The following is a 24,609-nucleotide window of genomic DNA, read 5'->3' as shown; positions in this document are numbered from 1 at the left end:
GGTAAGACATTACTTTGTTGAGGGAATTCCTTTAACTCTTATAAAACACATTGCTGTGGTGAAAAAGGCATGACTTTACTTTTTCAAAAATATATCCATTAAGAAGCGATATTCACTATAAATATTTTAAGTGCTTTGCTGCCGAGTCACTCTTCTTCTCTTTTTCCGTTTCAGTGCCCAATGTAACCAACAATCTTAAAGTAACAGATGTTTCAGTAGATTCAATTTCACTGAGCTGGCTACCACCAACTGGCAACAAAAGCTTCTATGTTGTGCAAGTGTTAGGAAATCCTGCCTTCAATTTGACATCTTACACTGAATTTGTGCTCATCACAAATTTAACACCTGGGAATCACTATACACTCTTAGTCTCAGCTGTTGTGGGAAATGGTGTACTGGGGAACAGCAGTATCATGACAGAATACACAGGTGAGTATGGACAGCTTCAGATTGAATCCTTTTAAAGTATGAACTACTTTGCCATAGATGTGTGTTATTCAAGCTTAAAATACTGTAATCTATGATGGTCTTAAAACGCTGAGTTTGATAGACAGATTACAATTTAGAAAACAGACTCCACACTATCCAAATATCCCAAAACCTGTTCTCAGTATTCACTACTTATTTCCTTTTACAAGAAAATCTTAAATATCAGATGTTTTAAGCCTAGCTAGAAATTCTATTGAGAGTAAGCAAAGCATTTTCGGTATTGGGTTATTTTGTCCACAGATAGAAATGTGCAATCTGGGATACTTAGTCATTTAGGGCAGAGTATGGACCCTTGAGCAAAGACTGATGTGTTTTTAGATCAGAATTCTAAGTTGAGTGATAGTTAACACCACCTCATGTTTTTCATCCAATACATTTTGGCAACTGAAGCCTGCTGAACTTTATTAGGGTAAAGGCCCTAATATAAGTCAAATGGTGCATGTTTTTTGTTATTGAATATCAATTTGTACTATTTCGTATTTAAATTTGGAATAGCTGGAATATGGGACATTTTTTACAGACAGTAAATACATCAGTCAAGTGCAGCACTGCTATTTGGTGTCTTCAATATCAACAGAAATTGTTGTAGGTTTTTAGGTCTCAATTTACAAAGGCTATGAATGAAAATTCAGACCATTAATTATCTGATATAGTTTAATCTTTAGAGCCTATTTCTGACTTTTTAGTTGTTACAATTACTTCCTCTATTATTACTGTGAAGTCAACAAAGATATGGTGTTGCAAGTTATTTTCCTGATTACATTTTATTGATGTAAAGTTTCCAGCACTCAGTTGCCTTTGCCCTTGATATGTGAGATTAGGGCAACATTGATGCAATTTTTTCTGTCCAATTGGTGAGGATGTTTCACATTTGTGTAATGCTCTTCCATTTTAATGAGCGCCTACCTCTGAATTATCCCACAATTTCATGGTGAGCAATTAATAGGAATTAATTCCCTAAATAGATATTTGTAAACTTTAATAAAACAGATTGTTGAAGTCAAAAAGCCAAGGCTGTACTTTTTAACTAATAACTCTGTTAAGGAGCGATATTTACCATTAATATATAAACTAAATTGCTCTCTCTTTTTGCATTTCAGTGCCTAATGTAACCAACAATCTTAATATCACAGACGTTTCAGTAGATTCAATTTCACTGAGCTGGCTACCACCAACTGGCAACAAAAGCTTCTATTTTGTGCAAGTGTCAGGAAATCCTGCCTTCAATTTGACATCTTTCAGTGAATTTCTGCTCATCACAAATTTAACACCCGGGAATCACTATGCATTCTTAGTCTCAGTTGTTGCTGGAAATGGTGTATTAGGGAACAGCAGTATCATAGAAGAATACACAGGTGAGTATTGATATTTTGAGACTGAATCATTTTAGAGATGAACGTTTTTGGCATACTTTTGCATTTTTTAAGCTTAAAATGCTGTGATCCATGATAGTCTCAAACCCTGCACTTGATGAGGACATTACAGTTTCAAAAAGCATATCCCACACTATCAAAACTTTTTTTCAGCATTCTCTACTAATTCCCTCTAGCAATACAATTTTAAATATAAGACTTTTGAAGCGTTGGTGGAATTGTTTGATTGAGTGTCTGTATACTAAATGTATGCAGAGAAAACAAAATGGAATGTGTGGTGGGTTCTTTTCTTCATGGATAGACAATGTGCATTGTGTGCTGGTTAAACATTTACCGCTAAATTCTGATTCCTGAGCTGACATATGTGCATGTATAAAAACACTAAGTTCAGTGATACTTAACACAACCTAATGTTGTTTACCCAATAGATTGTAGAAACTCAAGCATGCTGAGCTTTCTTAAGGGGAAACCCCAGATTAAATGGAAGCCATCCATTCCCTTGTATTAAATCCAATGTGTGCTCTTCCCCATTTGAAATGTGAATGCCCAGAATAGGAGGTATTCTCAGTCCCAGTCACTACAACTCTGCAGGGCAACACTACTATCTGGTGTTTTAAGTATTCTTTGTACTTTGCAGAATATATCACTAGGGTCTTGGTCCTCAATTCACAAACGCACAGCAATTTAAATTAAGATAGTTAATTTTTGGAAATTGGTCCTTAATTTAACCCTTTATCTGACTTTTCAAGTTTTGACAATTATTTCCTAAACTACTGCGGTGAACTCTGCAAAAGGGATGGCATTTCAAGTTCCTTTCAGAATTATCTTTTATACTGTAATCTTTCCAGGAGTCAAGTTACTTTTGCCCCTGATATGTGACATTAGGGGTACATTGATTCAAGTTTATCTAGCAAATTGGTGATGATGTTTCACATTTGTGTAATGCTCATTCCATTTTAATGAGCCCCTGAGTTTAGATTAGTCCACAATTTTGTGGCAGGCAGTAAGTAGACATTAATTTGTTGAGGGAATGCTATTAAACTCTTATAAAACACATTGTTGTGGTGAAAAAGCCACAACTTTACTTTTTCAAAATATAGTCAGTAAGAAGCGATATTCTCTAAAAAAGTAGTTTGCTGCCGAGTAACTCTTGTTCTCTTTTTCTGTTTCAGTGCCCAATGTAACCAACAATCTTAAAGTCACAGATGTTTCAGTAGATTCAGTTTCACTGCGCTGGCTACCACCAGCTGGCAACAAAAGCTTCTATTTTGTGCAAGTGTTAGGAAATCCTGCCTTCAATTTGACATCTTACACTGAATTTGTGCTCATCACAAATTTAATACCTGGGAATCACTATGCACTCTTAGTCTCAGCTGTTGCTGGAAATGGTGTACTGGGGAACAGCAGTATCATAACAGAATACACAGGTGAGCCTGGACAGCTTGAGACTGAATCATTTTAAAGGATGGTCTGCTTTGCCATAGATGTGTGTTCTTCAAGCTTAAAATACTGTAATCTATGATGGTCTCAAAACCCTGAGTTTGATTGATAGATTACAATTTAAAAAACAGACCCCACACTATCCCAATATCCCAACACTTGGTATCAGCATTCACTACTCATTTCATTTTACAGGAAAATTTGAAATATCAGATCTTTCATGCCTAGCTAGAAATTCTGTTGAGTGTCTACATATTAAATATATGCAGAGAAAACAAAGTATTTTCGGTATTGGCTTATTTTGTCCACAGATAGAAATGTGCAATCTGGGCTACTTAGACATTTAGGGCAGAGTTTGGACCCTTGAACAAAGACTGATGTGATTTTAGATCAGAATTATAAGTTGAGTGATAGTTAACACAACCTCATGTTCTTCATCCAATACATTTTTGCAACCGAAGCTTGCTGAACTTTGTTAGGGTGAAGGCCCAGATATAAGCCAAAACCTGCATATTTTTTTAAAAGAAATATCAATTTGTGTCCTTTCGTATTTGAATTTTGAATACCTGGAATATGAGACATTTTTTACATACAGTAAATACATCAGTCAAGTGCAGCACTGCTATTTGGTGTGTTCAATATCAAATTAAATTGTTATAGGTTCTTAGGTCTCAATTTACAAAGGCTATGGATGATAATTCAGACCATTAATTATCTGATATAGTTTAATCTTTATAGCCTATTTCTGACTTTTTAGTTGTTACAATTACTTCCTCTATTAGTACTGTGAAGTCAACAAAGATATGGTGTTTCAAGTTTTTTTCCTGATGACGTTTTATTGATGTAAAGTTTCCAGAACTCAGTTGCCTTCGCCCTTGATATGTGAGATTAGGGCAACATTGATGCAATTTTTTCTGTCCAATTGGTGAGGATGTTTCACATTTGTGTAATGCTCTTCCATTTCAATGAGCGCCTACCTCTGAATTATCCCACAATTTCATGGTGAGCAATTAATAGGAATTAATCTCCTGAATAGGTATTTTTAAAATGTAATAAAACAGATTGTTAAAGTCAAAAAGCCAAGACTGTACTTTTGAAATAATGTCTGTTAGGTAGCGATATTTAGCATTGATATGTAAACTAAATCGCACTATCTTTTTGCATTTCAGTGCCTAATGTAACCAACGATCTTAATGTCGCAGACGTTTCAGTAGATTCAGTTTCGCTGAGCTGGCTACCACCAACTGGCAACAAAAGCTTCTACTTTGTGCAAGTGTCAGGAAATCCTGCCTTCAATTTGACATCTTTCAGTGAATTTGTGCTCATCACAAATTTAACACCCGGGAATCACTATGCATTCTTAGTCTCAGTTGTTGCTGGAAATGGTGTATTAGGGAACAGCAGTATCATAGAAGAATACACAGGTGAGTATTGATATTTTGAGACTGAATCATTTTAGAGATGAACGTTTTTGGCATACTTTTGCATTTTTTAAGCTTAAAATGCTGTGATCCATGATAGTCTCAAACCCTGCACTTGATGAGGACATTACAGTTTCAAAAAGCATATCCCACACTATCAAAACTTTTTTTCAGCATTCTCTACTAATTCCCTCTAGCAATACAATTTTAAATATAAGACTTTTGAAGCGTTGGTGTAATTGTTTCATTGAGTGTCTGTATACTAAATGTATGCAGAGAAAACAAAATGGAATGTGTGGTGGGTTCTTTTCTTCATGGATAGACAATGTGCATTGTGTGCTGGTTAAACATTTACCGCTAAATTCTGATTCCTGAGCTGACATATGTGCATGTATAAAAACACTGAGTTCAGTGATACTTAACACAACCTAATGTTGTTTACCCAATAGATTGTAGAAACTCAAGCATGCTGAGCTTTCTTAAGGGGAAACCCCAGATTAAATGGAAGCCATCCATTCCCTTGTATTAAATCCAATGTGTGCTCTTCCCCATTTGAAATGTGAATGCCCAGAATAGGAGGTATTCTCAGTCCCAGTCACTACAACTCTGCAGGGCAACACTACTATCTGGTGTTTTAAGTATTCTTTGTACTTTGCAGAATATATCACTAGGGTCTTGGTCCTCAATTCACAAACGCACAGCAATTTAAATTAAGATAGTTAATTTTTGGAAATTGGTCCTTAATTTAACCCTTTATCTGACTTTTCAAGTTTTGACAATTATTTCCTAAACTACTGCGGTGAACTCTGCAAAAGGGATGGCATTTCAAGTTCCTTTCAGAATTATCTTTTATACTGTAATCTTTCCAGGAGTCAAGTTACTTTTGCCCCTGATATGTGACATTAGGGGTACATTGATTCAAGTTTATCTAGCAAATTGGTGATGATGTTTCACATTTGTGTAATGCTCATTCCATTTTAATGAGCCCCTGAGTTTAGATTAGTCCACAATTTTGTGGCAGGCAGTAAGTAGACATTAATTTGTTGAGGGAATGCTATTAAACTCTTATAAAACACATTGTTGTGGTGAAAAAGCCACAACTTTACTTTTTCAAAATATAGTCAGTAAGAAGCGATATTCTCTAAAAAAGTAGTTTGCTGCCGAGTAACTCTTGTTCTCTTTTTCTGTTTCAGTGCCCAATGTAACCAACAATCTTAAAGTCACAGATGTTTCAGTAGATTCAGTTTCACTGCGCTGGCTTCCACCAGCTGGCAACAAAAGCTTCTATTTTGTGCAAGTGTTAGGAAATCCTGCCTTCAATTTGACATCTTACACTGAATTTGTGCTCATCACAAATTTAACACCTGGGAATCACTATACATTCTTAGTCTCAGCTGTTGCTGGAAATGGTGTACTGGGGAACAGCAGTATCATAACAGAATACACAGGTGAGCCTGGACAGCTTGAGACTGAATCATTTTAAAGGATGGTCTGCTTTGCCATAGATGTGTGTTCTTCAAGCTTAAAATACTGTAATCTATGATGGTCTCAAAACCCTGAGTTTGATAGATAGATTACAATTTAAAAAACAGACCCCACACTATCCCAATATCCCAACACTTGGTATCAGCATTCACTACTCATTTCCTTTTACAGGAAAATTTGAAATATCAGATCTTTCATGCCTAGCTAGAAATTCTGTTGAGTGTCTACATATTAAATATATGCAGAGAAAACAAAGTATTTTCGGTATTGGCTTATTTTGTCCACAGATAGAAATGTGCAATCTGGGCTACTTAGACATTTAGGGCAGAGTTTGGACCCTTGAACAAAGACTGATGTGATTTTAGATCAGAATTATAAGTTGAGTGATAGTTAACACAACCTCATGTTCTTCATCCAATACATTTTTGCAACCGAAACTTGCTGAACTTTGTTAGGGTGAAGGCCCAGATATAAGCCAAAACCTGCATATTTTTTTAAAAGAAATATCAATTTGTGTCCTTTCGTATTTGAATTTTGAATACCTGGAATATGAGACATTTTTTACATACAGTAAATACATCAGTCAAGTGCAGCACTGCTATTTGGTGTGTTCAATATCAAATTAAATTGTTATAGGTTCTTAGGTCTCAATTTACAAAGGCTATGGATGATAATTCAGACAATTAATTATCTGATATAGTTTAATCTTTATAGCCTATTTCTGACTTTTTAGTTGTTACAATTACTTCCTCTATTAGTACTGTGAAGTCAACAAAGATATGGTGTTTCAAGTTTTTTTCCTGATGACGTTTTATTGATGTAAAGTTTCCAGAACTCAGTTGCCTTCGCCCTTGATATGTGAGATTAGGGCAACTGATGCAATTTTTTTCTGCCCAATTGGTGAGGATGTTTCACATTTGTGTAATGCTCTTCCATTTCAATGAGCGCCTACCTCTGAATTACCCACAATTTCATGGTGAGCAATTAATAGGAATTAATCTCCTGAATAGGTATTTTTAAAATGTAATAAAACAGACTGTTAAAGTCAAAAAGCCAAGACTGTACTTTTGAAATAATGTCTGTTAGGTAGCGATATTTAGCATTGATATGTAAACTAAATCGCACTATCTTTTTGCATTTCAGTGCCTAATGTAACCAACGATCTTAATGTCGCAGACGTTTCAGTAGATTCAGTTTCGCTGAGCTGGCTACCACCAACTGGCAACAAAAGCTTCTACTTTGTGCAAGTGTCAGGAAATCCTGCCTTCAATTTGACATCTTTCAGTGAATTTGTGCTCATCACAAATTTAACTCCCGGGAATCACTATACATTCTTAGTCTCAGCTGTTGCTGGAAATGGTGTATTAGGGAACTCCAGTATCATAGAAGAATACACAGGTGAGAATTGATATTTTGAGACTGAATCATTTTAGAGGTAAATGTTTTTGGCATAATTTTGCATTTTTGAAGCTTAAAATGGCGTGATCCATGATAGTCTCAAACCCTGCATTTGACGGGGACATTACAGTTTCAAAAAGCATATCACACAATATCAAAACTCTTTTTCAGCATTCTCCTCTTATTCCCTCTAGCAATACAATTTTAAATATCAGACTATTGAAGCGTTGGTGGAATTTTTTCATTGAGTATCTGTATAGTAAATGTATGCACAGAAAACTAAATGGAATGTGTGGTGGGTTAATTTGTTCATGGATAGACGATGTGCACTGTGTGCTGGTTAAACATTTAGACCTAAATTCTGATTCCTGAGCTGACATCTGTGCATGTATCAGAACACTGAGTTCAGTGATAGTTAACACAACCTCACGTTGTTCACCCATAGATTTTAGAAACTCAAGCATGCTGAGCTTTCTTAGAGGGAAACCCCAGATTAAATGGAAGCCATCCATTCTCTTGTATTAAATCCAATATGTGTTCTTCCCCTTTTGAAATGTGAATGCCCAGAATAGGAGGTATTCTCAATGCCAGTCACTACAACTGAGCAGGGCAAAACTATTATCTGGTGTTTAAATTATTCTTTGTACTTTGCAGAAATATCACTAGGGTCTTGGTCCTCAATTCACAAACTCCCAGCAATTTCAATTAAGATAATTAATTATTGGAAATTGGTCCTTTATTTGACCCTTTATCTGACTTTTCAAGTTTTGTCAATTATTTCCTAAACTACTGTGGTGAACTCTGCAAAAGGGATGGCATTTCAAGTTCCTTCCAGAATTATCTTTTATACTGTAAACTTTCCAGGAGTCACGTTACTTTTGCCCCTGATGTGCGACATTAGGGGTACATTCATTCTAGTCTCTCTGGCAAATTGGTGATGATTTTTCACATTTGTGTAGTGCTCATTCCATTTTAGTAAGTCCCTGAGTTTAGATTAGTCCACAGTTTTGTGTCAGGCAGTGAGAAGACATTACTTTGTTGAAGGAATGCTTTTAAACTCTTATAAAACACATTGCTGTGGTGAAAAAGGCATGACTTTACTTTTTCAAAAATATATCCATTAAGAAGTGATATTCACTATAAATATTTTAAGTGCTTTGCTGCTGAGTCAATCTTGTTCTTTTTTTCTGTTTCAGTGCCCAATGTAACCAACAATCTTAAAGTCACAGATGTTTCAGTAGATTCAATTTCACTGAGCTGGCTACCACCAACTGGCAACAAAAGCTTCTATTTTGTGCAAGTGTTAGGAAATCCTGCCTTCAATTTGACATCTTACACTGAATTTGTGCTCATCACAAATTTAACACCTGGTAATCACTATACACTCTTAGTCTCATCTGTGGCTGGAAATGTTGTATTGGGGAACAGCAGTATCATGACAGAATACACAGGTGAGCATGGACTGCATGAGACCGAATCCTTTTAAAGTATGAACTACTTTGCCATAGATGTGTGTTATTCAAGCTTAAAATGCTGTAATCTATGATGGCTTTAAAACGCTGAGTTTGATAGACAGATTACAATTTAAAAAACAGACCCCACACTATCACAATATCCCAAAACCCGTTATCAGCATTTACTACTTTTTTCGTTTTACAAGAAAATTTTAAATATCAGATGTTTCAAGCCTAGCTAGTAATTCTACTGAGTTTCTAAATAGAAAATATATGCTGAGAAAACATAGTATTTTCGGTATATGCTTATTTTTTCCACAGATAGAAATGTGCAAACAGGGATACTTAGAAATGTAGGGCAGAGTTTGGATGCTTGAGCAAAGAGTGATCTGTTTTTAGATCAGAATTCTAAGTTGAGTGTTAGTTAACACAACCTCATGTTTTTCAGCTGATAGACTTTGGCAACTGAAGCCTGCTGAGATTTATTAGGGTAAAGGCCCAGATATAAGCCAAACCATGCATGTTTTTAATTAAATATCAATTTGTACTATGTTTTTTATTTAAATTTTGAATACCTGGAATATGAGACATTGTCTACATACAGTTAATACATCATTCAAGTGCAGCACTGCTATTTGGTGTGTTCAATATCAATACTATTGTACAGAAATTGTTATAGGTTCTTAGGTCTCAATTCAGACCATTAATTATCTGATACAGTTTTATCTTTAAAGCCTATTTCTGACTTTTTAGTTGTTACAATTACTTCCTCTATTAGTACTGTGAAGTCAACAAAGATATGGTGTTTCAAGTTATTTTCCTGATTACCTTTTATTGATGTAAAGTTTCCAGCACTCAGTTGACTTTTGCCCTTGATATGTGAGATAAGGGCAACATTGATGCAATTTTCTCTGCTCAATCAGTGACGATGTTTAACATTGGTATAATGCTCTTCCATTTTAATGAGCCCCTACTTCTGAATTATCCCACAATTTTATGGCGAGCAATTAATAGGAATTAATTCCCTGAATAGATACTTTCAAACTCCAATACAGCAGATTAATGAAGTCAAAAAGCCAAGACTGTGCTTTTTAAATAATATGTCTGCTAGGGAGCGATATTTACCATAAATATGTAATGTAAATCGCACTTTTTTTTGCATTTTAGTGCCCAATGTAACCAAAAATCTTAATGCTACAGACATTTTAGTAGATTCAATTTCTCTGAGCTGGCTACCATCAACTCTCAATAGAAGTTTATATTTTGTGCAAATGTTTGCAAATCCTGCCTTTAATTTGACATCCTACTGTAAATTTGTGCTCGTAATACCTGGAAATCACTACATATTTTGAGTCTCAGGTGTTGCTGGAAATGGCGTATTGGGGACCAGCAGTAGTGTAGCAGAATACACAGGAGTGCATGGTCATTTTGAGACTTAATTATTTTAAATGATCTACTTTATCATAATTGTGTGATCTCGAAGCATAAAATACTGTAATCTACGATTGTATGAAAACCTGGGTTTGACAGAAATATTGCAATTTTTAAAAAATAGACTCCATCCAATTCCAGTATCGCTAGATTCTTTATCAGCATTCACTACTTATTTTCTCTTTTCAAGAAAAGTTAAAATATCAAACTATTTAAGCCTGGCAGAACTTTTTTGTTGAGTACTCGAATCCTAACAGTATGCAGAAAAAACAAAATGTATCTTGAGGTGTGTTTATTTGTCCATGGATGGAAATTGTGCATTCTTGACTGCTTGGACATTTTTGGCTAAATTAAGAACCCTCAGCAAACAGAGAACATAGATCAGAATTCTATATTGAGTGTTTGTTAACACAACCTCGAGTTGTTCACACAACAGACTTTGGCAACCAAAGCCTGCTGGGTGTTATTGGGGTAAAAGCCCCAGATAAAAAGCAAACCATACATTTTGATGTATTAAATACCAATGTGTATTATTCCTCATTTAATATTTGAATATCTGGAATCTGAGGCAGTTTTAGCATTCCAGTAAATACATCTCTCTGGGTCAACAGTACTATCGATTGTGTTGAATATCCATTCTGTTTTACGGAAATTGTGATAAGTTCAACTTTCTCATTTAACAAAGTCCAGCAATTTATATTCAGACAATTAGTTATCTGATATTGTTCCTTCATTGCACCTATTTGTGACATTTGCAGGTGTTGACAACTACTTCCTAAAGCATTGCTGTGAACTCTACAACATATATAGCATTTTAAGTTCCTTTCATTTTTACCTTTAATTGATGTAAAATTTCTAGCAGTCAGCTGACTTCTGCCCTTGCTGTTTGAAATCAGGGTGACATTGATGCAATGTTCTCTGCCCAATTGATGAAGATGTTGAACATTTGTCAATGGTCTTCTTATTTTAATAAAGCTATACCTATATATTAGCCCAAAGTTGTATGGCTTGCATTTAATCAGAATGAATACCATGTACAGATGCTTTTAAAGTCTTATAAAACATATTGCTGAAGACAAAAAACCATGACTGTACTTTTTCGATAATATATTTGTTAGGAAGTAATATTTATTATAATTATTTAAAGTTAATGGCACTCTCTTTTTGTATTTCAGTGCCTGTTGTATCCAGCAATCTTAATGTCCCAGGTGTTTCAGTAGATTCAATTTCTCTGAGCTGTCTACCACCAACTAGCATAAAAAATTCTATTTTGTGCAAGTTTTCAGAAAATCCTGCCTTCAATTTGAGATTTTACACTGCATTTGTGCTCATCACAAATTTAGAACCAGGGAAGCATCATACTTCTTAATCTTATCTGTTGCTAGAAATGGCATATTGGGGAATAGCTATATCATAGCAGACTACTGAGGTGATCATGATTTTGATACTGAATAATTTTAATAGCTGAACCATTTTAGCATAATTTTGCATAAGTGAACCTTAAAATACTGTGTTCCACTATAGTCTCAAAAACCTGGCGACACCACACTAAACGAATATCTCAAGATTCTTTATCAGCATTTTCTACATATTTCCTCCATCAAGAACATTTAACAAATCATACTATTCAACCCTAGGTAGAAATGTTTTGTTAAATATCAAAATAGTAAAGGTATGCAGTGAAAACAAAATGGAATCTGTGGTGGGTTCTTTGTTCATGGATGGAAAATGTGCAATTTGGCATAGTTAGACATTTTGGGCTCAATTCTGATACCCGAGCAAATAGAGATCTGCTCATAAATCAGAATTTTGAGTTGAGTGATAGTTAACACAACTTCATGTTTTTCACCTGATAGATTTTGACAACTCAAACCTGCTGAGCTTTATTTTGGGGAAAAAGCGGATTAAAGGCAAACCATGCCTTTTGGTGTGTGGAATTCCTCATTTTAAATATAAATACTCAGAATAGCAGGTATTTTCTACATCCTGAAATACAGCTCCCCAGTTGCGGAATTGCTATCTGGTGTTTTAATTATTCATACTATTTTACAGGTATTGTGATAGGGTTATAGGCCTCCATTCACAAAGACCTGCAATTTAAATTAAGACAGTTAGTTTTCTGATACTGGTCCTCTATTTGACCCCATATCGGATTTTTCAGGTGTTGACAATTATTTCCTAAAATACTGAGGTGAACTCTGCAAAAGATATGGCATTTCAAGTTAAGTTCCTTTCATGATTATCTTTTATTGATATAAAGTTTCTAGGAGTTGATTTACTTTTGCCATTACTGTATGAGATGCGGGGGGATGCTGATATAGGTCTCTCTCCCCCATTGGTGATGATATTTCAAATGTGTGTAATGCTCTTCCTATTTAGTGAGCCCCTTTGTTCATATTAACCCACAATTCTATGGCAAGCAATTAATAGATTTCAATCTCATAAACAAATTATTTTAAACTCTTATAAAAATTCATTTCTGAGGTGGAACAGTCATTAGTGCACTTTTTCAATACTATGCCCCTCATTACAACCCTGGCGGTTGGAGTTAAAGTGATGGTAATACCGCCAACAGGGCGGTGGTAATAAATGTGGGATTATGACCACGGCAGAAACAGCTCAGACACACAGCCACTTTAGCACACCGACCGCCAGGGCGGAATCAACAGGTACCATGGCGGTAACTGCCAACAGCCAGGCGGAAGACAATGTTCCGCCCACTGTATTATGACACACCTATCCGCCACCTTTTCCGGGGCGGTCCAACAACAACAAAAGCCTGGTGGAAACACTGCGCAGAAGGGAAACGTCTCACCTCTGGAGACTCAAGGAAGAACCACGCTGCCATGGAGCCCGAGTTGCATGCCTTCCCCATGCTCTTCTACGTACTGCTCCACTACGAACACCCATGCCGGCGAAGACGACCACGTGATTACTGATGCCTAGCACAGAGGGGAGGGGGAGAGGAAAAAGAGAGTGACACACACACGCAACACCCCCACCCCAACACCATACACACAAGCACATGCAGTTACATAACATATACATCCCGTATCCCACAGGAATAATGCAAGGACAACTACTATAGAGCAAAAAATAGTGTAATAAGACATAAATAGTAGAAATACGTGCATCCATATAAAAAAGTATATACATATTTACAATGCAAGGGACACTGCCCAGTCCTCAATGTCCGTGGGCCACAGGGCCACATCACAAAGTCCAAGGCTCCACCTCACTCCTGCAACAACACTGAGAGAACACTGCAGGGGCATCAGGACGACAGGGAATGGGGGGACACCTCAACCAGAAGATGGTACAACGCCGCTGGTCCTTGAGGGGGCAACATGCCCTCTGCTCGGTCCTGGGGAGTACAAGGCCACAGTCTCTCAAGTGGGTGACTTGCCCACTGACTTGTCCTGGGGAGTGCAAGGCCACAGTCTCTCAAGTGGGTGACTTGCCCAATGCCCTGGAGGGGGCAACATGCCCTGTGCGCTGTCCCGGGGAGTGCAAGTCCACAGTCTCTCGAGTGGATGGCTTATCCACTGGCTCTGGAGGGGGCATCCTGCCCAATGAGCTTCATCCTTGGGAGGATAGGGTGAGTGGATGGCTTCACCAATGGTTCTGGAGAGGGCATTGTGCCCTGTGTTGCAGATCTTGGGGAGTGCAAGGTCACAGTCTCTCAGCTGGGTGTCATACCCACACAATTCGCAGGGGCCAGGCCGCACCACAGCCCATGGACGCAGGACTACACACTGTCTGCTGGCGGTGACGGCTGCTCAGTGGTGGCAGTGGTGGTGCTGTTGCTGGCAGTGGTGGGGGAGGGTCCAGCCCATTCTCTGCAGCCTCGGACGGCTGCCCACTGGGGCTGCTGCTGCTGGTGGCTGTGCTGGTGGCGTTGCTGGCAGTGGTGGGTGGGAGGCTCCAGCCCATCCCCTGTAGCCTCAGACGGCTGTCCACTGGGGCTGCTGCTGCTGGTGGTGGTGCTAGCAGTGGTGTTGGTAGCAGAGCTGAGGCTCCAGCCCATCCCCTGCAGCCTCGGATGGTTGAATGTGTGGGCTTCGACTGAGTCCCAGCACCAGGTCTCTTGTCCTTTCTGCCTGCTGGTGCAGGCCCCTTGCCCTTCCTTTCAGCAGTTGGGGATTGCTCCTTGCCCTTCCTTTTAGAAGCTTGGGGTGCCTCTTTGCTCTTCCTTGCCACAGCTGGGGGTGCCTCCTTGCCCTTCCTTGCAGCCCTTGGTGCAGGCACCCTTTCAGTGTGGCTGCATGATGCCCGGGATCCTCTCCCACCTGGAGTAGCTGTGGACACTACTGTGCCCGTGGACTGGGTGGCTGAGGTGCTTGACTGGGTTTTTGTCACCCTGGCCTGACGTGAGGAATGGGGGGAGGAGGTCATTGGTGGAGAGGAAAAGCTTATTAGGGACATTTGGGCGGGAAGAGGGAGAAGGTCTGGGAGTGGAGGAACTGGAAGTGGTTGTAGGAGGTGTTGGTCTGCTGTGTTTGGGTGCACGTACATGGGCTGGATGGTGTTGTGAGGTGGATGGCTGTTGGGTGTCTGAGTGCCTATGTTTGTGTACTTTGGGAGGAGGGGGGCACAGACACAGTGGGTGAGGACACAGAGGACGTGTGCATGGATGTGGGGGTGGTGACTGCCAGTGAGGTTTGTGCTCTGATAAGTGTTGTGGTGATGGTGGTAGTGGATGAGGATGTAACGCATGCAGGTGTGAGTGGAGACGCAACTGGGAGGGAGATGGAGGAGGAGGGGGACACAGTGGAAATAGTGGATGTTGGTATGTCTGCATCTGGATTGTGTTTGTGTGAGTGCCTGTGGGATGATGTGTGGTGCTTGTGTTTGCCATGTCCCCTCTTGTGTGTTGTCCTAGGTGCATGGTCGTCTGCCTGTGTGCTTGGGATAGGTTGAAGTTGAGGGGAATGGGATTGGATAGAGGAAGTTGGAGGGGAATGGTGGAAACAGGGACAATGGCTGCCAGCAGAGAGGAGGCCAGAGCCTGGATTGATCTCTGTTGGCCCGCCAAGCCAGTGTGAATGCCCTCCAGAAATGCATTGGACGGTTGCATTTGGGCTTCCAGCCCCTGGATGGCCTTCACAATGCTTGACTGCCCAGTAGAGATGGATCGCAGGAGGTCAATAGCCTCCTCACTCAGGGCAGAGGGGCTAACTGGGGCAGGGCCTGAGGTGCCTGGGGCAAAGGAGATGCCCACCCTCCTGGATGAGCGGGTATGGGAACCTCGCTGAGGGGCTGCTGGGAGGGTGGTGCTTTTACGGGGGTGGCAGCTGCACCTGTAGCAGGGGTGGGCACAGAGCTGTCCACCACCACCATGGAGATTCCATCGAAGGAGGTATCCGTGTCGGAACTGTCCCCTCCATTCTCTCCGTGGTGCTCCCCTTGCCCTCCATCCCATTGGTGCCCTCAGCATCGGTGGTCTCTGCCTCCTGGGTCCTGTGGGATGCAGCTCCCTCTGTCGCCGGTGCCTCTGCTCCCCCACCAGATGATGCTAATGCACATAAGGACAGGGTGACAAAGCACACAGTGGGGGGAGACAAAGAATGCACTTGGTCAGTGGCGGCACCAACACCACAGTTGGCGTACACAGCACCCTCACACACAGGGAACAGCCCTACGCATTAGGCAATGCACTACCAGTCACAATGCTAGTCAGCAACCCATGGATAGGGACACCTAATGCCAATTGCAGCATACCTGAGACCCACAGAGCCGTGCCCAGAAGTGGATGCCTACTAGCTTGGTTGGAGGATTTTCACATCAGAACCCTGCCCAACATGGGAGCTACTTTGCAATGTCAGGCCTGGCCTAGGAGCACCCACAGGCCCACATCCCCAACCCAGATACCACCCCACCATGTGTAGGTAGTAATGAAGGGCACTGTACTCACCCCCTTGTAGCTGCTGTGATGCCCTCAAGTGCCCATCCAGCTCTGGATAGGTCACCGCCGGTATGCGGGCCATCTTCTGTGCCCAGCATCACAGGTCCTCCCACTGTTTGCGACAGTGGGTTCCATCTGCCGTCGACCCCCAGGGTCCGCACCTTCTTGGCGATGGCACCCCATATACCTTTCTTTTGATGGGCGCTGACCTGCACAGGAAATATATACAGGGAAAGGTATTAGTCTGACCGTCCTGCCTGTTACACTCATGGCCCACTGTGCCCCATCCCATCCCCATTATCACAGACATGGCCCAGCATACATGCTGCACACTGCTCAGGCCCCCCCACATGAGGCCTTCACACACAGCACTACATGCATACACACCACAAGCATCGTTCTCACGGTGTTCTCATCTGTTGGTCTGGAGGCCCATACAGCAGTCAGTACTGGGGTAGGACCCCATCCACCAATCGCTCCATCTCCGCCAAGGTGAAGGCAGGGGCCCTTTCCCCATTAAGACGAGCCATGGTCAGTTCCAGACACAGGTCACAACAGCACATGCAGTGTAGGTCCTCTCCTGTTGAAGGTCTGGTAGCAAATGAGTGAACAGATAGAAAATGGCTGTCACGTCCGCAGCGGTGTGTACCGTCACCGCCAGCATACATCAGTATTGGCCACTGTACCCCATAGGACCCAATATAAACCAATGAGGAGTTGCACGGCGGTTCTCGACCGCCTCCCTCAACGGCGCACAACGTCAGCGGAATTACCTCATTTCCATATGCCCCTTCATACAGGACAGGCGAATGCCATTATGGGGGGGGGGGGGGCAGGCCATGGATCCTACCTGCTTCACAATACACATATATAAATTATGGACATATCCCACCACAAAATTGAGACAATCACAAAATCCATTGCACTGTAGTGGTTAGAATGTACAGATAATGGTCAACTACTCACTCTTTTGCCCCATAGATTGCAACCGTTGCTGATGAATAGGAGATGGAGACACCCCCCAGGGTACAGACCCCTGGTGGACTTGGCAACAATGGAGGACAGGCACATTATCCTCTCCTATAGACTTGACAGGGCCGCAGTCACAGAGCTGTGTGCCCAACTGTAGCCTGACCTGTTATCTGGTTTCCATCACCCCACTGGGATCCCCCTCTTGTGCAAGTTCTATCAGTTCTCCATTTCCTGGCAACTTGTCCTTTCCAAGCGACAGTGAGCTCGGCAGCAGGAATGTCACAGCCAATGTTCTCAAACGTGCTGACCAGAGTGTTGTCTGCCCTGATTCAAAAACATGCATATGTCAGGCCTATTACATTAAAAAAAGAAGACCCCACAATATCCCCCCAAAAAAAAGAAAATATCAGTATATTCAAGCATAGGTGGATTTTTTGTTGATTATCTAAGTAGTAAGGCTATGCAGAGACACAAAATGGAATCTGTGGTGTTTTTTTTTTTTTGTTGATGGAAAGGAAATGTGCTCATTGGGCTAGTTGGACATATAGAGGTAAATTCTGATTCGTGAGTGAACAGAGATCTACGCCTATATCAGGATTCTGATATGAGTAATAGTTAACACAACTCCATGTTTTTCACCTGACAGATGTTAGGAACTCAAACCTTCTAAGCTTTATGTGGGGGAAAACCCCAGATTAAAAGGAAGCCACACATTTTTTTGTAATAAATACCACTGAGTTTTCTTTCTCATTTGAAATTTGAATTCCTGCAATAAGGGGTTCTCCCCACAGGCAATAAATGAAACTCTCGGGGGGAACAGAAACATTATTAGGATCTTCGGCCTCAATTCACAAAGGCCAGTAATTTAAATTCACAGAGTTAGTTTTCTGAAATTGGTCCTTTATTTGACCCTTTATCTGACATTTCAGGTATTGACAATTATTTCCCAAATGACTGTGGTGCAAGGATTTGGCATTTAAAAGCTCCTTTCAAGATTATCGTTTATTGATGTTCCAAGAGTCGGTTGACTTTTGCCCTTACTATGTGAGTTCAGGGGTACATAGATATACGTCTTTCTACCCATTTGGGGATTGTATTTCCCATTTTAGTAATGCTCTTTCCATTTTAATGAGCTCCTACATTTAGATTAGTCCACATGTTGACTATTATTTCCTAAATTAACGCAGTGAACTCTGCAAAAGATGTGATGTTTCAAATTCCATTCATTATTGTCTTTTTTTTATGTAAACTTTCCAGCGTGATTTTACTTTTGCCCTTGATGTGTGAGATTAGGGGTACATTGATACAGGTCTCTGTATCCAATTGGTGAGAATATTTCACATTTGTATAATGCTCCTCACATTTTAATGAATACCTACATTTAGATTAGTCCACAAATCTGAGGCAGGCAATGAGTTTTTCTTGAACAGATGCTTTTAAACTCTTATAAAACATACTGCTGAGGTCAAAAAGTCATGACTGTACTTTTTCAATTATAGATCTGTTTGGAAGTGATGTTTACTATAAATACTTATTGAATATACTGCAGAGTCACTCTTGTTCTCTTTTTCTGTTTCAGTGCCCAATGTAACCAACAATCTTCAAGTTACAGATGTTTCAGTAGATTCAATCTCACTGAGCTGGCTACCACCAACTGGCAACAAAAGCTTCTATTCTGTGCAAGTGTCAGGAAATCCTGCCTTCAATTTGACATCTTTCAGTGAATCTCTGCTTATCACAAATTTAATACCAGGAAACCGCTATACATTCTTAGTATCAGCGGTTGCTGGAAATGCTATATTGGGTAACAGCAGTATCATAACAGAATACACAGGTGAGCATGGGCAGTTTGAGGCTAAATCATTTTAAAAAATGAACTATTTTGGTATAACCGTGCGTTTTTGAAACTTGCAATACTGTGATTTACAATAGTCATAAAAACTGGTTTGACTGGCATGTTACAATAAAAAAAACTTTTAAAAAACTACACCACACTATCCAAATATCTCAAGACTCTATTGGCATTTTCTACTTATTTCCTCTTGAAATAAAATGCAAAATATCCAACTTTTTGGCTTAGTTAGACATTATTTTTTGAGTATCTGAATAGTAAAGCTATGAGAAAACCAAACGATTCTGTGATGGGTTATTTTGTTTATGTGCTGAAAAGCAAATTTTGTGCTACTTAGACACTTAGGGCAGAGTTCGGACCCTTGAGCAAACAGGGATCAGTTCATAGATCAGAATTCTGAGTTGAATGACAGTTAACACTACCTCATGTTTCTCATCCAATAGATTTTGGCAACTGAAGCCTACTGAGCTTTCTTGGGGAAACGGGCGAGATAAAAGGCAAACTGTGCATTTTGTTGTGTTAAATACCAATTTGGGCTATCATCATATAAAGTTTGAATACATGGAAGAGGAGGCTTTTTCCACATCCAGTTAATACGTTAATTAGGGGCAGCACTGTTATCTGGTGTGTCCATTAGCCATACCATTTTACAGAAATTACTATGATAAATTCTTAGGACTCAATTTACAAAGGCAAGCAATTAAAATTCAAACAGTTAATTATCTGATATGTTTTTTTAATAGAGCCTAAAATTGACTTTTCAGGTGCTGACAATTACTTACTAAAGTACTTATTTGAGCTCCACAAAAGATATGGTGCTTCAAGTTCCTTTCCTAATTACCTTTTATTGATGTAAAGTTGTTAGCAGTCAGTTGACTTTTTCCCTTGATTTGTGACATTAATGATTTGTGACATAGGGTGACATTATTGCAATTTTCTTTGCCCAGTTGGTGACCAGGTGTAACATTTGTTTAATTCTCTTCCATTTTAATAAGCCCCTACCGTTATATTAGTCCATAATTCTGTGGCAGGTAATTAATAGGAATTAATTCCATAAGCAGATGCTTTTAAACTTAAAAGATTGTTGAAGTCCAAAAGCCAAAACTGTACTTTTTAAATAATATAAGTTTTAGGAAGCAATATGTACTGCATATCTGCAAAGTAAATCACACGTTATTTTTGTATTTCAATGCCCAGTGTAACCAACACTCTTAATGTCACAGATGTTTCAGTAGATTCAGTTTCTCTGAGCTGGCTACCACCAACTGGCAACAAAAGTTTCTATTTTGTGCAAGTGTTTGGAAATCCTACCTTCAATTTGACATCTTACACTGAATTTGTGTTCGTAACAAATTTAACTCCAGGGAATCACTATATGTTCTTAGTCTCAGCTGTTGCTGGCAATGGCGTGTTTGGTACCAGCAGTTTTATAGCAGAATACACAGATGAGCATGGACATTTGGAGACTGAATCGTTTTAAAAGATGAACTACTTTAGCATAACTTTGTTCTTGAAGTGAATCAAGGCGTATGTAACAGGATAAGATGTTTACCACATATTTGACAAGCTAGGCTAATTATTTCTTGAGTGTATAATTGAATTGTATCTAAACACAGTACCAGTGATCAATTTTGGGAACTCTTCTCCAGTAATAAAGGGGATAATCTGCAGTTGCTCATTGCTGAGGGCTGAGAAAAAGTTATCATACCTCAAGTCATTTAATTGGAAACTTTTTTATTGCACTTTTGGGAAAATATGTTCTTGATTTAAAATCTCAATTCCCAATTATACAATTAAAGAGGCAATGAGTTAGGAAGCATCTCCCTCCATTGAGAGATCTGGCATACTTTACATTAATGTTGATGACATGTAACATTTGCTTTTTTTCTGTAGGTTATCTATTAAGAAAAATAAGTTCTGATAATTATGTAAATACTTTTATGAGTAGTATTTCACGTTCTCTGTTCTTATTTCAGCACCCAATGTAACTAATGACCTAAATGTGACAGACTTCACCATTGATTCGATTTCTCTAAGCTGGCTACCACCAACTGGCAACAAAAGCTTCTATTTAGTACAAGTTTTAGGAAATACAGCCTCAAATGTGACTACATTCAATGAAAATATGTCCATTACAAATTTAATACCTGGCAGTCAGTACACATTCAGAGTCTCTGCTGTGGGTGGAAATGGTTTACTGGGGAAAACCAGTATAATATCTGAATTCACAGGTGAGCACTTTCTATGTATTATTTCATGTAACTGCATGTTTTTCAAGTTTACAAAATGCTGTTTTACCTGCCTCTAACTGCAGGAAATATTACCACTTCAACAGGGAAAAACAATGCCAACTCACCTTCATAAAACCGGAACATGAAGATTTGCTATTTTCTACTTGCTTGCGCGATGGTTTGCAAGTGGTGAAGCTTATCCACAGGGAAATTTTGAGTTTATATTCCATAGAAAGGAGGTTCCCAGACCACAATTCTGTTTAGAGTTTGAATTTAAGCTGTTAGCTATTGGATATCATTTCATAAGAAAATATGTTGTGTGTTTGAGGCAGTTACTGATTTCGCAGGTATCCTTAAATAGTTCCTGTGGCAAACCTGCTTAATCTACATTAGCAATAGATTTTCAGGAGTACTCAAATAATAATATTTATGCATGAGGAAGGTTCACTATATTGGGGGTTTTACCAAAAAAATGAAAATAATGCTAAATTAAATATTTTTTTAATTTTAAAAATCTTATGCATCAACCAATTATATGATATCAATGCCTCTTTTCTCAAAACTATTGCAATCCCAATCATATCAGAAATGCAGTTTCATGCCTTGTGGTAATCTATCTTCCTAGCTTAATGAATGGCCGCAAATGTCAGGGAAGTAATAATGTTTTGCTGGATATCAGTAATACATACACCGCTTCCCTATAGGCATAGGTACATAAGTCAAATATTTCACATTTGCAAGTCTTATTTACCTTATGGCACTTCTCACCAGTTTTGGAGTTTGTATTTTAAAACAATTTTTTGATCTATCTTTGTTGTGTTAGAGAGATTTATTTATAGTTCTAAAATGAGTTTATCATGCTCATGGAAATACCACTTAATTCTTTAAAGTGCTAAACACTAAGTTGTGGGAGCAATTTGTATCTAGGTACATGCACCTATTAGAATCTTATAAAAATATGTTTTACTGAGCAGAAAAGAACACGATTCATAATAACAACAGAAAAACACTTTTGAAAAAGAAGCATTACGACATGTAGAAACAGTTAGACTTTCCCATCTCCAGTTAAGGCTAAAGCTCTGGTGAGCTCAAATTGTGCAAATTCAATTTAGCAACGTCAAAATATATGCCTCCAGTGCACTTTCCTTTTGTACAGAAGTCAAAGACGAAAAATTAAAATAAGATTCCCAACAATTAATGCCAGAGATCTAATAAAATGAGCGTGTGCTAAAGTGCAATCACCCTTCTGTGGCAATCTCCATGCAGGGATCCACTAGGTAAAGATACAATTTTAAAAGTTGACAAAGTGCAATTTTTATAGGAGTCAATAGAGTCCTGGTGGGGGAAAGTGTTAGCATATTTAACAGTTAAGTACACAACTTACAATTCCAGTCTTCAGGGGTTAGGGTGTCCACATTTCAAAGGTCAAGTTGACCCCAAAAGTGCACCACCAGCAACAGGAGGCTGGTGGAGAACAGGTGCAGGGGGCCACAGGGGGGGCCCTGTACTGCCCATGCACAAGGGATGGGCAGTGCAGGGGTCCCCCTGCCCAGCACCATTGCAATGTTCACTTTCTGCTTTGCTGGTGCACCCTGCTCACTACAGCATTGCTGTCGGCTCGATTACGAACTGGCGACAATGCTGTAGCCTGTTTCCTGCTAGGCCAGTGGGCAGAAATTGAGGTTTCCGCACGCCGACCTAACAAGAAACTCTTAATGACTCCGGCAAGGAGGTTGTGCATATGCAGCGACCACCCTGTTGGGAGTTTGACAGATTAAGTTTTCCATCAGCCAAAATCTCAATGAGGCCCAAAGTGTGTGCCATGGGAAGCTATATAGATTTTTAGTAGTACAAAAATTAAGAAAATAAGAAGAACAGTTTGAGGAATCTGCCTACCTGATTTGTAAAATTTCAGCATCTCCGAATTGTACATCAAGAATGAAATTATTATGTATGTATGCACATTTTAAGCAAGAAGATAAACTAATCTCTTGTTTACCACATATTTCCCAAGCCAGGATTATTATCTGCTGAGTGTATATTTGAATTTATTCAAGCACAGTACCAATGATCAATTTTGGGACGTTTCCTCCAGAACTAATGAGATTTATCTACAGTTGCTTATAGTTGAGGGTTGAGCAAATGTTACCATACCTGAAGGCATTTGATTGGAAACATTTTTATTGCTCTTTTGGGAATATATATTTGTTAGTTAAAATCTCAATTTCCAATTCTAAAATTGAAGAGGCAATGGCGTTAGGAAGTATCCGCTTCTATTGTGAATTCTGACATACTATACAATTAATGTCGATGACATGTAACATTTACACTTTTTTCTATAGGTTATCTATTAGGAACAATATGTTCTGACAATCATGTAAATAATTTTATGAGTAGTATTTCATATTCTATGTTCTTATTTCAGTACCTGATGTAACCAACAATCTAAATGTGACAGATATCCCCATTGATTCAAGGTCTCTGAGCTGGCTTCCACTGACTGGCAACAAAAGCTTCTATTTAGTACTAGCCTTGAAAGTGACAATTATGTAAATAGTTTTATGAGTAGTGTTGTGAACTGTCCTTTCTGGATGGTCACCGCTCCACTTTTTGCTGCTTGATACTGTCTTTATTGATCTGAAGGTGCACTGAGGCCTGCTAATCAGAACCCAATGTCAGTGCTCATTCCCATAAAGTGTCCCACTTCTAGAGGTCAGAATAAAGACTTGTGCCAGAAGGAGGTCGCACTTCTGCCCTGCCAGGATGGCTAGTGATTAGGCCCATCATGTTGGTGAACTTCAAAGGCTGCACCACTGCTGCTGTGCAAAGGAATTTGTCCTCCACTCGAAGACACAGCCTCCTCCTGCCCCAGGCACCTTTTCAGGTTGGCAGGCAGGAGAATTAGCTAGTACGTAGGCAGACACTTTCCTAAGGCTGACTACTTCTGCAAGCCTTCCCACTCGCACAGGTCAGCTGTGCTCTGAGCAACTCCATCAGTGGCATACTGTAGGTGTCTTAAAATTGGGGGATTTGTTTCTGGACAGCGAGCTACTAAATTTCAAAACCCTTGTGGCAGACTACCATTTTCACCCTGGTCAACTCCTTACTTACAACCACCTTAAACAATCATTAAATGCCCTTTGTCATGTCTGCCACCT

At 39.5% G+C, this 24,609-nt stretch overlaps 1 protein-coding gene across 1 annotated transcript in view; it reads left to right on the top strand.

Annotated features, from left to right (window-relative positions):
• Positions 1 to 413: 413 nt before the first annotated feature.
• LOC138265055 (receptor-type tyrosine-protein phosphatase eta-like) overlaps positions 414 to 24,609 on the top strand; it is a 112,045-nt gene continuing 87,849 nt past the window's right edge. Inside the window, exons 1-9 of the mRNA XM_069212602.1 lie at positions 414 to 429; positions 1,590 to 1,844; positions 3,035 to 3,289; positions 4,472 to 4,726; positions 5,917 to 6,171; positions 7,352 to 7,606; positions 8,803 to 9,057; positions 18,948 to 19,202; positions 21,197 to 21,451. Of these exons, the coding sequence (XP_069068703.1) occupies positions 414 to 429; positions 1,590 to 1,844; positions 3,035 to 3,289; positions 4,472 to 4,726; positions 5,917 to 6,171; positions 7,352 to 7,606; positions 8,803 to 9,057; positions 18,948 to 19,202; positions 21,197 to 21,451 (2,056 nt within the window). The remainder of the gene's footprint in view (positions 430 to 1,589; positions 1,845 to 3,034; positions 3,290 to 4,471; positions 4,727 to 5,916; positions 6,172 to 7,351; positions 7,607 to 8,802; positions 9,058 to 18,947; positions 19,203 to 21,196; positions 21,452 to 24,609) is intronic.

This window comes from Pleurodeles waltl, chromosome 11, assembly GCF_031143425.1.
Source record: "Pleurodeles waltl isolate 20211129_DDA chromosome 11, aPleWal1.hap1.20221129, whole genome shotgun sequence".
Taxonomy (NCBI): domain Eukaryota; kingdom Metazoa; phylum Chordata; class Amphibia; order Caudata; family Salamandridae; genus Pleurodeles; species Pleurodeles waltl.
This window is presented reverse-complemented; position numbering and strand designations above follow the sequence as displayed.